This window comes from Theropithecus gelada, chromosome 4, assembly GCF_003255815.1.
Source record: "Theropithecus gelada isolate Dixy chromosome 4, Tgel_1.0, whole genome shotgun sequence".
Classification (NCBI taxonomy): domain Eukaryota; kingdom Metazoa; phylum Chordata; class Mammalia; order Primates; family Cercopithecidae; genus Theropithecus; species Theropithecus gelada.
Genome location: NC_037671.1, coordinates 148040013 through 148055452, shown reverse-complemented (window position 1 = coordinate 148055452; position 15440 = coordinate 148040013). Strand labels below are relative to the sequence as shown.

Genomic DNA, 15440 nt, shown 5'->3' with positions numbered 1-15440 from the left:
TTTTATACTTAAAGTCAATGATTATGAGTTGGCTATATATGTGGTTCTACCTCTTAGAAAATAATAATTGCCCAGTTATAAATTTTAATGGCATTAAAAATAAATCTGAATTTCACACATCTATAATTCCATACTACAAGTTAAGGTTAAATCAACTGTAACTTACAAGGAGTAAATAGCTGTCATTTAGAGTAAGCAAATATAGCAATTTCACACCAATTAGTATAAACAAAAAAAGGCTGTCAAATTTCACAGGTTTAGACAAGTTTATTTCTAAACACATATGTACATATGCAGTCTCTATATCACTATATTATACATATGATCTGAGTATAGTGGAATATTTACTCTCTCCTTCATCAAAATTCCTAATCAAGTATACATTTATCCTGTGTTTTCCCTGAAAAAAGCATTGTGCTAGACACTATGGTGATACAAAAATGAATAATAGAATTCCTACCCCCAAGCACTCTCTGTCTGGTAGGGAAGACAGATAGATCAAACTATCTATAATTCAAGATATATAATGAAGAATAAAATGTATACTTTAATAAAAATTCAGGCAAATGGAAGCTCAGGGGAAGACATTATTAATTCAATTGGGAGAGCCATTTTTTTTTGCATATGAATTGACCATGAAGAAATTTAATCCCAGTACTTTGGGAGGCTGAGGTGGGTGGATTGCCTGAGGTCAGAAGTTCAAGACCAGCCTGGCCAACATGGTGAAACCCCATCTCTACTAAAAATACAAAAATTAGCCGATCATGGTGGATCATGGTGGGACATGCCTGTAATCCCAGCTACTCAGGAGGCTGATGCAGGAGAGTGGCTTGAACCCGGGAGGCGGAGGTTGCACTGAGCCGAGATCATGCCATTGCACTCCAGCCTGGTAACAGAGCTGAGAGTCTGTCTAAACAAAAACAAACAAACAAAAAACAAAAAAAAGAAAGAAAGAAATTTAAATATGTGGAAAAATATAGAAAATATAGAGAATTCAGTCTGACAATATTTGACACATGGAAAAATACATAAAATATTCAAAAGAAAGAAAGCCGTTCAGTAGAGGAATAAATTTTTGGAAAGATGCTGTAAGATGGGAGATAGGAGGAAGTCAGATACTGCAGGGTTTTAATTTTGCTATGCTAAAATTTATTCAGATAGTTTTATTATTATGCTGATTTTTAGAGCTCCAGAAATTAGCTATGAGTCCTGGTCAACACAAAGTCTCTAGAAGTGTTTTTAGGTGAACATATAATGAGTTGTATGAGATTGAGGTGCTGTTGACCATTCCAGTGAAACTTTCTTCCCAGACAGACACTAATAAACATTCCAGTGTGGAATTCTGGTATGATTTCAATTTAAAGTCCTGCGCAGAAAGTTGCTGGTTTCAGTCACAGAAATGTTTGAGTTTACTGCAGGGAAGAGCAGAAACCAGCAAAGGAGGTTTAGAAATGATTTACAGGAAGAAGAAGAAAATCCCCTGAATGTAGTCATAGAAGCCACAAAGATGTTGAAAGTTTATGGACATGTGAAACCCCATCACTACTAACAATACAAAATTAACCAGGCTTGGTGGCAGTAGCCTGTAATCCCAGCTACTTGGGAGGCTGAGGCAGGAGAATTGCTTAAAACTGAGAGGCAGAGGTTGCATTGAGCCAAGATCATGCGATTGCTCTCCAACCTGGATGACAAAGCAAGACTCCATCTCAATTAAAAAAAAATTATGCAGTAATTGGGTAATATTTGTATGATAATTTTATGATTAAACAATATTGAATAATGTGTATCATAATTCCCTTTCTTAAAAATTCTCAATACACTTCAGTTTTGAGAAAGTCCAAGTTAAATGATCAGGTTAGCTTATGGTTTCCAAATGAATTTGGTCATGAGAATATTCTCCAGCACCTAATACAGTATCAACATCTTCCTGTAAATATCTGAAGTATCTGAGAAACAGTGTTTTGGGAAGTGCTGGCATAGTCAATTAAGTGCAGTACCACAGATGATTTTTGTTTTGCAAGCTAACCAGCATCTGGCATTATCATTTTCATTCTCTCAATGGGACCTTCTGATATTATCTTGGTTTAGCCTGAAATCATCATTTAGGGTACCAAAGTCAATAAACTTGATTATATTTTTTCATCAAATTCTTTTTCTTTTTTTTTTTTTTTTTTTTTTGAGACGGAGTTTCGCTCTTGTTACCCTAGCTGGAGTGCAATGACCCAATCTCGGCTCACTGCAACCTCCGCCTTCCGGGTTCAAGTGATTCTCCTGCCTCAGTCTCCTGAGTAGCTGGGATTACAGGCATGCACCACCAAGCCCAGCTAATTTTTGCATTTTTAGTAGAGACGGGGTTTCACCATGTTAGTCAGGATGGTCTCAATCTCCTGACCTCATGATCTGCCCACCTTGGCCTCCCAAAGTGCTGGGATTACAGGCATGAGCCAACATGCCCGGCCTTCATCAAATTCTTTAACATGGGTGACAATAAAGGCTCCATAGTACATTAGCGAATGACACAGAGGATTCCAACATTGCAGTAGAGCTGCTGTGGTATATAGTGGTTATGTGTAGTCACATATAATAAGGAATGTCCAATATGCAGGATCTATTATGAACAATTTTCCACACATTATGTGCTGCATTATTATTGCTTTTTAAAAGATGCTTGAATGATCCACAGACTAGTTAATTTGCATCCCAGTTCCCTCTTCCAAAATGCAGATAATATCAAATTAAGAATATATGTGTGTAAAATATATATATTCTAATTTATGTATCTATTCATATATATTTTTATTTATAGCCCTTTGAATTTCTCAGGATATGTTTAAGGACTTTAAAAACTAGCAGAATTATCGCTGACTTAAGATAAATAGGAGCCAATATCTCAATTTCTGCACTTTCAGTTTTTCTAAAGCCAAATCATTAGAGACTATATGTCTCTCAGTTATCCTCTAATGGATTTTATTGTTTTATTTCTATTAGTCAACACCAATGTGGATAATTTTACACTTGCATTCCTAATTGTTGTCTTTAAAAAAGACTATTGGCATTTCAGTTTCTTGAATGACCCTTAAGATCTTTCAGTTATGGAGCAAAATGATTACGTGCTTATAAAAGGAGACTACTTCACTGGACTCTTTGGTATGGACATTGTCTTTCACTGAACATGCCTGTATATCCATCCACTGCATACTACAAATGCCTCCTTGTTGACATGCTAAGTTACTATTGCCTTAAAAAATAGTGTTTTCATGTACAAATTAAGAGCCACAACACTTTTAGTAGTCTATCTAATATAGCACTTTATAAACTATAAAACTCTGGTAAGTCACAAGTGTTTATGTTAAGAACAGTATTTTTCATTGTTTTCCATTCTTCCCTCTTTCTTTTCCAATTTTCCTTAATGACATAGTACAGATGAAACATTATGTTTGTAAATAAACAAAAATATTTCAACATCTCTTAACTTTATACAGAACAGAAGAAAGCTAAGACTGCAGAAAAGAGTGAAGAAAAGACTAAAAAGGAAGTGAAAGGTGGAAAACAGGAGAAAGTGAAGCAAACAGCTGCAAAAGTAAAAGAAGTACAAAAAACACCATCAAAACCCAAAGAAAAGGAGGACAAAGAGAAAACAGCTGTGTCAAAGCATGAACAGAAAGGTAAACATTCAGAGCAGGAGGCTGCCGGAGGTTCTAAGAGAATATTGGGCAAGAAGCACATGCAGTGAAATTAAAAGCTGAGAAAGACCAAAACCAGACTTCAAATGGGGGTAAAAGACATTAAAGTAAATATATCAGAAAGGAAATACAGTACATTGGAAATTAATGTTTATTTATAAAAATACTAAAATGTGTTCACATATCTAAAGGGGCATTTTGAAATATTTTAAAAAGGGGTTTGGAGGTAGCATCCAAAATCGTATAAAGATTAGGGATAAATGTTGAATTTTTGAGATATGGAATGTCTATTAAGAGGTGGAATAAAGATTGCATATGTCGTACTCTTTGGAGGAAAGTGGTCCCCCAAAATGACAGCAATTCCTAAGGAGTTTGTTAAGGGGCACATGTTGGCATCATATAGAGTAAATATCATAAAAACTATCCATACATTACTGTTGCATTGGCAAGAGCACATCATTTAGAATACACATCAAATTTTTAAATTTATTTAATAAGCAAGATGTTATAGAGAAGACAGCTCTCAAGATTCTTTTTCAGTTTCCATTGACTAAATTTCTAACTTTAGAAAGTTCTGAATGTGACATATTGTGCCACTCTTCAGCAAGAGTGATGTCAAACTTACATCCCCACTTCGCAAAAATATAGCACTTAAATGCAGGTGGAATATAAATCTGATTTTTTTTTTTTAATGGAAGGTTGCTATGTGAATATACAGAGCTGAAGGTTTAGGAGGGCAACTAAGGGTCTTATTGTACCACATCTCTGGCACTCGTTGACTCTTTCTTTTCCTAAGTCCATTCCTGACTCCAGGTTGCTATATAATCCTGAGACTCCTTTACAGAATACGGGGATCTAATATGTAGGGACTATTTCTATAACTGATGTTTCTTAGAGGCATTGCAAAACCAAATTTTTCTTTACTTTGTAGAACTTTTGATTAATGTTATCTAAGGACTGTGTCAAAGAATTGGTTTCTATTAGATTTTAGTTTAAGACATCTTACAATTTTGTTACAGAGCAAGCTATTTAGAGGATGAAACTGAAATTAATTTTTCTTCATTATAAGGGACAAGGAATGAAATTTGCAATCCGCTCATACTGTATTTTCATCTTTTTTCTCTTGAATTTGCATTTGTAAACGATTCACATGTAGTATTTGTCAACTCTGATTTATACGACAAAAGATACATATTTTAAAAAGGAAAGAGTTTTTCTTTTTTTAGTGATCTACAAACTTTTTAATTTAGATAATTTTAATTTACTTAATATTTTAAGTTATAAGTCATATTAAAATTTAGGAGCTCTAAAACTTTTTCCAATTTTCAAGGTGATTATATCAGCATGAAAAAAATTTAAAAGTTAATTATTACTTCTATCAAAATTTTGTCGTTAATGATGTATTTTCGTAGGAAAAAAGAATGAAGTAAATAAAGAGAAAATACATTGAATACAATATTTTACTGTGGTTAAAAAAAAAAAAAAAAAAAAAAAGGCCGAAATAATCTTTGGATTCACTGGTATGATTACTTAGATCCTAAAATCCTTTACACTTTAGATGGTTGTTCAAAAAGAAAAATAATCACGTGAAATCAGTGAAAACCTACAAAGTACATTCTAATTTTTAACCATAAATACAGAATGTAAAAATTGATGCCAGTTATATTTGGAAATGTCAAAATACTTATTTGGCAACTAGGAATGTGAATGTATTTTTTTGATGTTAATTTTTCATATCTTTGGGGATTTGGGAGCCATATTTTATTGATAAAAACTCATCACCAGAACACTTTAAAATAATATTTATTTTCCAGGCCACAAATATTGTATTTCATTTCTATCAGCAATCAGATTTATTAAAGACAGCATTATATTACCATATCCATTTTCAGTCTACTATTTTTATTTCTACACAAAGAGCTATTTATCTATTAAAAAGACATTCAAATATCTTTTAGAGTTAAAAACAAAAGCACAAATGTAATTTTATCAGCTAAACAATTGCAGTTGCTAAAGCAAGTCTCAGTATTGAGAACAGTTGCCATCAATTATATAAATGTGTCATTAGGTAAGTAATCAAAACTTAACCTCTAATGGCAGATCAGACATGTAAATATGTCATTTTACTTTTCATTTATTTTTTACTAAGTAAAGATTTAATTAAGAGCATTTTTAAATTAAAGAAAGCTAATTACATTATGATTTTAACTAAACAAGATAAACAAAGATATAGTTTTTTTTTAAATTTCTGAGGCTTTGGTTTTGAAAATTTTATATGATGACTTAGTGTAACTGTTGAGTTAGCTTTTTGGACAAGAGAATACTCATTCACATAGTTAAGTTAGACCTAATATGTTTGAGGCATTCTTTTCATATAGATTTCTAAATACTTCTTTTTAAAGAAACAAAGCTCATAGGTCCTTCACTCACTTGGAAACAGATTTTTTACATGGCACGTGTTTATTAGTAATTATTGAATTGCATAGTATACATGTGAATATATTCAATGTAGTTACTCTCAGTATGGTATACAGAAATAATACATCTCTTTTTCTGCTTGAAGCATTAGGGATAAGATGTACATGTATATACATACCTACCATAAAAACACACACACACACATACACACACACAAACACATATCAAATAATCTAGTTTTTATGAACCCATCTAAATCTGTTTATATAGAGTAGGAAGAGTTGGCATAATCAGACATTGCTCCCTAGTTTTCTGATGACCTCTGGGAGGTCCGTGGGGAAGGAAAAACAAATTTTTCAGCTGCCACACACTTTGCTCATTCATTCATTCATTCTTTCTTTTTAAACAACTATTTAAATATTTGCGGCAGGCAAAGAAATTATAGCTAATGTGAATCTGTTATAGAGCACTGGACCACATGTGCCCCATCCTCATTAGAGGTTTCATATTTTTTTTATTTGTTTTTGTTGACACTCTGCACCCAGAATGTATTTTCCCTTGGTTACCACTCCACAGGGAACACCAACTAGGTATCCTTTGAATGACATGTATCACTGCTTCCTGAGGATCAAGGAGAGAAATGGAGGACAGCATGTGTTATTCCAAGAAGGATGTTTATTTGGGAAAAAAGTGCTTATAATGATGAGCAAATTTAACATTATATAAATTATTATCTCAGAACTATGAAAGTTAGAATGGCAGGACAATTTATATTTTCTTTATGAAAAGTTTTCTGCTATGATATTTAAGTTGGGTTTAAAGAAACACTTTTAGAAAACACATCTTTCAAAATCAGGAAGGCTTGGTTTTTCTGTATTCTTAGATAGGTTAAGCAAATAAACTGGAGACTTCCCAACCCATACCTACCTAGAATTCTTATACATTGTTAAGGTCATTGCCAAGGACAGGTGGAAATGGGCATCCTAACTTAAAATAGTTGAAAATTCCTATCAGCTTTGATAGGAATAAAAACATCTTTCTCATATTCCTATTGATATATTGGTGCCATTAGAATACAAGATCAGAGCACTATTTACATATAACAAAACCTTCTAAGTGTTGTAACAAATAATTTTCTAGGTTAAAAAAATCCTATGACTTCATAAGAAATTTCATTTTTATAATTAGAAGTTCATTGGGCTGTTGGTGTATTAATTAAATGAATGATTTTTGGATCTAGGAAATATAAGAAATATAAGTAAGGTACAGTTGTCCCACAGTATCTGTGGGGGATAGGTTTCAGGATTCCCTGTGGATACCAAAATCCACAGATGTTCAGAGTCTTTCATATAAAATTGAGTAATATTTGCATATAACCTATGCACATCCTCTTGTATACACTAAATCATCTCTAGATTAGTTATACTACCTAATGTATTTAATAAATGCTTTGTAAATACTTATTATATTGTATTGTTTAGTAAATAATAAGAAAAATGTCTGTATATGTTCAGTACAGATGCAACATGATAGCCACAACTCTCTCTCTCTCTATATATATATATATATATGTTTGTTTGTTTGTTTTGAGACGGAGTCTTACTATGTCACCCAGGCTGGAGTGTAGTGGCACAATCTCGGCTCACTGCAACTGCAATCTCTGCCTCCTGGGTTCAAGTGGTTCTCCTGTCTCAGCCTCCCAAGTAGCTGGGATTAGAGGTGCCCGCCACCATGCCCAGATAGTTTTTGTATTTTCAGTAGAGACGAGGTTTCACTATGTTGGCTAGGCTGGCCTTGAACGCCTGACCTACAGTGATCCTCCCACCTTGGCCTCCCAAAGTGCTGGGATTACAGGCGTGTGGTTTGTTGAATGCTCAGATGTGGAACCCAGGGAAATGGAGGGCTAACTGTACTTTGATAATATTTCAGCATACAAGCTGAAAAGTTTCATTACATTGTCAGCATTCAGCTAAAGAAGAATCTCCGAAGTGTGAAGATTTTAATTAATTCAGTACACTGTTCAACATGTTATGTATATAACCATCCCATCACAACTTGGGGCAGATAATATTTCATTTGGAGGAGATGTTATACTACAAATGGTCCCTGCATTTTAAACTTCCAACGTAAATAAAAACAAACACTCTTATTTGCTGTCATGGGAGTCTATAGTGCCTTTAAGAGTAATTATTTTGCGAAAAATGAATGAAAGATTTTAGATCAGTGATTCTGTAAATGCAGTCTATTTAGATTCATCTAAGGAGTTTGTATAAAATGCATATTCCTAGGGTCCAGATCTATGGCGTTTAAATTTTGTGGATGATGGAGCCCAAAAATCTGTATTTTGACAACTCCCCTCTCTTTCTCATGTTTAAGTTGCCCTTTGAGTACTACTCCTAGAGTATGAGGAGAACAAATCTAAAAATAGTATAGTCACTTAAGGTACTGAAATAAAGGGAACGTACTGCCAATTTCAAAAAGTTCATACTGGTCTAACTTCAAACTTTTCATTTAAGCAAAATGTACTTTTTCATTTTGCTTTGTCTCAGAGTCAAATTGCCATTTCTACAGTTTTGCTCAGGAAAACAGTCTTATGTCTAGGAAAGAGAAAATACTCTCTACTTTAGCCTTATGTCTTTCCCAATCATAGGGGTCCCAGGTCCTGGGATTAGAAACTCCAGCTATTACTGCCAGTACATCAAAGGGCAAATCAATGCATGGACTGACCTGAGGACTAGCCGCCTTCCCTTTCCCTACCTCTCCTGTGGGAAAATATGCTACAATTTCAACAACTAAAATACATCTAAATTTTTGGAACTTTATGAGTTTTGGCCTGCCCATATTTAGGTATTAATGAAAAATATTATATTTTTATATCTTCTTCAATAACTATATTTATTTTCAAAGACCTAACAGAATTTCATAATAAAATGGATTCCTCTAAAAATGCTGTTACTACTCCAAAAGAATGAGATTTACAAAAATCCTTAGAGGTGTATCTGTTTAGTAACAAGCTTTGTTATTTCATATGTTTGACATGCATAATTTGGAGCAATTAAGATTGTAACATGTTGCTTAAATTCAATAAACTCTCTTGGTCCTGAAGCTACCTTTGGATTTGGTGGATTAATAAAATGCATATTTCAGGAATATTGAAATGTAAAGTATTTCATAATATGTATGCTTTAAAGAAGATACGGTAAAGATTCATTGATTGAGCTTTGAGTTGGGTTGACCTCAGGAGAATCTAAAGTTCTGTGAGGATTTAAAGTTAAGTGCAATGTCTTTAATCTAGAGGCAATAGAAAAAACCCAACTCCTGAAGACCAAGTCTGCCCAAAATGATGTTTACATACTATGTTCTTTTTTGTTTGTTTGTTTACTTTCATCATAGGCCATAAACCAGTCAAGATCATAAGATGATCTTAAGAAGATTACTCATTTGATTAGTTTAACAACAATATTATTTGGTTCTGTTACTCTGTTCTTGATTTACTCTCCCAATTAAACAGCATTTTTATTCAGAGGTCACCTAACAGGTGGCAAAGAGGTTAGTTCTCCTGATGGTCTTTTGGAAAAGACATTCTGCAGCTCCATAGAGACAATTAGCAGAAGGGTTGGGACCGAGTATTTGATAAAACACTCCAAGTTGGAAACAATTTCCTCTTGTAAAACTTCTGTTTCTTTATTGAAAGTTTATAAAAAGACAAATGGGAAAAAATTGCTTTACTATGATGACTTTTGTAATCAATTATTCTACAAAACAGATTTTTTATTTTGAAAACAACCACTATAAGATTACACTGAACTAGTCCTTTTCAGTTTTTAAGGTTATTTTTGTATGGAAGAAATGAAACATTACATTTGTTGTCTTTCTTTCCTTCTGTATTTTCCTATAAGTGCAAATTATTTTTTTTTTTTACAGAAAATATTGTAGTAACCAAAATAGAATTGTGCTATTTTGTTTGTTTTGTTAAATCATTTCTCTGTAGAAAAATGACGTGTTGATGACATTTTTTCATTGATTTTTTTCTTTCTACTCTGTCAGATCAGTATGCATTCTGTCGATATATGATTGACATGTTTGTCCATGGGGATTTAAAACCAGGTATTCCAAGCAATTCTTGTACTTGTCTGTTTTAATAGTCTTTGTTTCTAAGATTGTTGGCTTTTTATGTACCTAACTGTATTTTCCTTTTTTAAGAATTGCATAATGCATGTGTAGATCTAGAATAAAACCAATAAAAAGCAGCGGTAATAACTTGCATTAAAGTCTTAATTTTACTTTCAGTCACTGCATGGCCTATTGCAAATGAAGTCAGCTGAAATGTAAAATATGTGCTAATATCTCTCTATATAAAGAATGCTAAAATCTTTAATAATGTCTTGAAGTGAAGCAGTGAATCATCTTATTTTATTCTTGGTAAACTTAGAAGAAAAGACCCATGACAATGAAAATATCTTTCTTTTCTTAGTAGTGAATACAATTCACATTAAAATCATCACATTTCAAATATTTACGCTTTGTTTTGCAAAACTTTAAAATTTTCTCCCTTATACATGAACTCGGTTTAGCCACTCCAAAGAACTATTGATGGAGATAGATAAACTTGGAATTAATATTCAAAACAATGGGGAAGGATTTTGAGTTAAAGAAATATATCTACCTTGTCTTATATCTTTAATTGTTGTCCAGAGTATTAAAAGGTATTTTTTACTAACATCTGAACTAAGTATGAGTAACTTGATTGCTTGTACTATGCCTTTTGCAGATTTATAAAAGGACAGAACTATGTTCATGTTTGGGAAAATGTTTCCAAGAAGACAGTATTGTTAAGAAAGGAGTTCATTTATATGAGAATAAATGAAGCTAATTGCTTAAATCCACTATATTTTTATTTTCTTAACTGTTTTTGTGAAAGCCTTTCTAAAATATATAATTGTAATTTATGCGTATGTTGTCAAAGAGACATTTCATTTCTAAAACAAATAGGTAACACATCTAGGCTCTAGAAAACTAGACAATGAGAACCTTTGACTCCAGAAAATGTTGATCCCAGTAATTTATTCTAATTAAATATTTTCCTCCTCCTCCTCCTCTTTTCCTCCTTCTGCATTTTCAGTAAGAAATTTAAATGAGGAGGAAAATCGTGAAATATTATAACTTAATAGGTGAAGCTAATTACCATCGATGTTTGTGTATAGTAACATAGCATAATTGGAAATAAACCTTCAGGAAGGTAGTGTGATATGGTGGAAAGACAAGGCTTTGGATAGAAATACAGTGATAATTCTTAACTCCATCCTTTTCTGGTATTAGGTCTTGAGCAAATAATTGAACTCCACCTCATCTTTAGTGTTCTTACATTTAAAATGAAGACCACAGTCACAACCTTGCATTGTTGACAAACCATCTAGTGACTATAAACAAATGTTATAACTTTAATTCATTCATTTCACCACCGCCTGCCTGGTGAGTTCCCTACATGAAGAGAACCTCTCAATACTTACAAGTTTCAGTCTGTATATATCAAAAATTCAATGTTAGGGCTGGGTGTGGTGGCTTATACCTGTCATCCCAGCACTTTAGGAAGCTGAGGCAGAAGGATCACTTCAGCCCAGGAGTTTGAGACTAGCCTGGACAAACTAGAGAGACCAGATTCCTACAATTTTTTTTTTTTTTTTTTTTTTTTTTTGAGACGGATACTCACTCTCGTCACTCAGGCTGGAGTGCAATGGTGCAATCTCGGCTCACTGCAACCTCTACCTCCTGGGTTCAAGTGATTCTCCCACTTCAGGCTCCTGAGTAGCTGGGATTACAGGCCCCTGCCACCATACTCAGCTAAGTTTTGTATTTTTAGTAGAAACGGGGTTTTACCATGTTAGCCAGGATGGTCTTGAACTCCTGACCTCAGGTTATCTGCACGACTCGGCCTCCCAAAGTGCTGGGATTACAGGCGTGAGCCACTGCGACTGGCCAAAAAGGTAATAAAAATTATCTGGGCATGGTGGTACGTACCCATTGTCCCAGCTACTTGGTACGGTGAGGTGGGAGGATTGCTTGAGCCCAGGAGGTTGGGGCTGCAGGGGTGTATGAGCTATGATGGCACCATCACATTCCATTCTGGGCTACAGGGTAAGACTCTCTCTCAAAATAAATAAATAATTTAAAAGTTCAATTTAGTCGGGCTCGATGGCTCACACCTATAATGCAAGCACTTCGGGAGACTGAGGCGGGTGGATCACCTGAGGTCAGGAGTTTGAGACCAGCCTGGCCAACATGGTGAAACTCTGTCTCTACTAAAAATACAAAAATTAGCCAGATGTGGTGGTGGGTCCCTGTAATCCCAGCCACTTGGGAGGCTGAGGTAGGAGAATTGCTTGAACCTGAGAGGCAGAAGTTGCAGTAAGTTGAGATCTTGCCCCAGTATTCCAGCCTGGGTGACAGAGCAAGACTCCGTCTCAAAAGACCAAAAGTTCAATTTTAGATCAGAGGTGTGCTGACCATTTTGTTCACCTGTGTTGGTTCAAGAAAGTCATACTCTACACATAATTTTTATAAAGTCAACTAGGTGTTTACTTACGTATGAGATGAGATGAATCTATGTTGCTGATGATCACGAATTAATAAATGACTAAAATGTATTATTTTCTTCATATTCCATTAGTTTTAAAATTTCATTACCTGAAGAAAATAATGTATTTTCTGTCCCACTGAAATAATTCATAGTAGTTATTTATTGATCATAAAATATAATTCCTAAGAAAGTCTCAGGACACAGAGAACCATGCACTAAGAAATTCAGTGAGGGATGCTAGTAGTTTAACAGTCACAATACCAATCATTTCTTTCTGAAAATCTAACAGAGTAAGGTCAGAAGAAATAATAAAATCATCTATGCATGAAGCAAAGATGATTTTTTAATGACTACACAGAGAACCCTTCTAAAGGCATATGCAAACATACTCTAAAAAGTCCTAAGTTCAGATCTACACACTATCGAGTATTCCAACCCCTAAAAATAATTCCCAGTTCTATAGGATTAGATTTCTTTGTATCGTTAATTTACTTACTAATTGACTTCTTAATTTATTTAACCTACCTACATTCATTATTTTGAAGGTTTAAGAAATGAAAGAAATACTTGAAAAGCGAGTATTTCTTGTCCAGGAGTTGGAAAGGAAGAAGGGAGAGAAGGGAAGCCTTTGTAGTATGCCTGTTGTTTCATTTAATAAACGATATGATGTCATGTAAATGTACCTAAACAAAGTTCAGGAATATTCTTTGTCAGTGTGGCAATACAAAACATGGAGCGAAAAAGTCCTAAATATGACTTGCGTTTTCAAAAATAAGGAATGAGAAACACAGATTTAATCTGGGCATATTAATTTAGAGAAAATGTAAGTGATGAGACATTGACTCTGACTGACAATTAAAGAATAAGACAATTCTTGCCAAGTTTATTGCTCTGCATGTATCCACTGTTTATAAAACATTTGTGCTTCCATCTGTTTCTGTTTGGGATTAGTGGAACACCTGTTATTGTTTAGCTAGAGTTCATTATTAATTATTGGTAATGAGTTTTTAAAACTATAATTTGATTTTCCCTCTGGGATTCAGTTTTTCCTTTGTAGAATACTGTCACACCCTCCAAAGTAGCCCAAATTGCAGTTCTAATTTGAAAACCCTTGCTGATGAAATGTGCTGACATGATGACATAAGTCACAAGTTTTGCCTTTTATCCCATCAAATAAAATGCTTCTAAGATATCCTAAAAATTTTTAGCTAAGATTTTGTCTATAACCTGAAGATTAATTGAATTGCTCTTTCTGATTTTCTGTTGTGAATAGTGAATATGCACTATCCTAGGGTCAGTAATAATCCTCAATTCAATTATAGGGACCATCTTAATAAACCAGTATAAATTATAAAGATCTGCTCATTTGGTTGTATTGAATCAAAATTCTCTTGTACTGACTCACTCTATATTAAGTTGAAACATGAAGAAAATTATAAATTATATTTTCTTCAGTGAATGCATGCTATCAACACTGGTCCTATGGGCAACTGGCATAGACCTGTATCTACGTTTCGTAATTTTAGGTATATTATGAATACCGAAGATCTCCCCTCTCCAGAAATACTTTCTCCTTTTAATGACCTAACATCTTCATATTGAGATTTTTTGGTTGTGCAGATGGTCAGCATTATATAGGATGTGTTTTAGTAACTCATAACCCACCTTAGGGAAGACAGAGAGAGGAGGGCTGGGGAGAGATTGAGAGAGAAAGAAAAAGATTGATTCCGTCTTATGGTAGCTGTCTTGAAACTGACTAACCTCCACTTTTTTTCCTAGGGTTTACAGTAGTCTACTTGTCACTTACTTATAAGGGAACTATTAAAACTGGTCAAGATAGACATTATTTGCAACATCGAAACACAATTTATGGGTTTTTTTCTTTTTCTTTTTTTTTGGAAATTGATACTACAGATGGTCAAGGTATATTCCTCCAGATTTATTTATCTTTATCAACCTTCCAGTAATTCCAATTTCCTTTTCAATTTTGTGTGGCTTACCACATTTTTCTTAAGTGACAGCTATACTGATAATTTTATTCATTTAGGTAGACTATTTTTAAGAAAACATATCAGGATCTTGCTTGGCATTTTCATATTCCTTCTTCACCAACTTCTATCTGGGCTTAATAAATTGCATGGGTTTCTGGGCAGAGTCATCCAAGTTAAAGAGACAAATTTCTGTAAGGAAGAAATCACATGGTTCACAGACCTCTTTATATTCACTATAGATAAAGAAACCAATTTAAACGTCCAGTACAAGGACCAGGGCTAGTGTGCTTTTGCTTAGTAATTTTAATAATTTTTTTAGCTTTCATCTCTGTAGCTATTATGATTAAAGTTTAATATAAGTTAAAGTTTATCCCTTAGAAGTTATTCCACTATTAAAATTTCAGCTACTGTCTGACTTTTACTTGAGCCAAGAATTATGTCAAGGTAATTTATTCTGCTTTTTGTGTCATTTATATTCTTTAAATTGAGTGTACTCACCTATCAAAATCTTCTCTGATTGTAATAAGGCATTCTTTGGCAGCCTGTATTCCAATTCAATGGGTTTTAAGTCCATAGCTAGAAAGAGCCTCAAGGAAGTTAGTACTCTCATTTTATTAAGATCCTTTCCTTGAACTTTAGTGATGCTTAAGTATATTTTTGGTTAAATCCCACTGAGAAGAGGTCAAATGTAATTGCATTATAGTCACTGTTATTTAATGGTTTAATCTAATGTATTTTAGAGTTCACTGGTTGTATTAGACAAGACTAGGT

General features: G+C 33.8%; 1 protein-coding gene across 1 annotated transcript in view; it reads left to right on the top strand.

The window, feature by feature from the left end:
• TRDN (triadin) overlaps positions 1–5564 on the top strand; it is a 129965-nt gene extending 124401 nt beyond the window's left edge. Inside the window, exon 8 of the mRNA XM_025382981.1 lies at positions 3483–5564. Within this exon, the coding sequence (XP_025238766.1) occupies positions 3483–3733 (251 nt within the window). The 3' untranslated portion in view covers positions 3734–5564. The remainder of the gene's footprint in view (positions 1–3482) is intronic.
• Positions 5565–15440: the final 9876 nt, after the last annotated feature.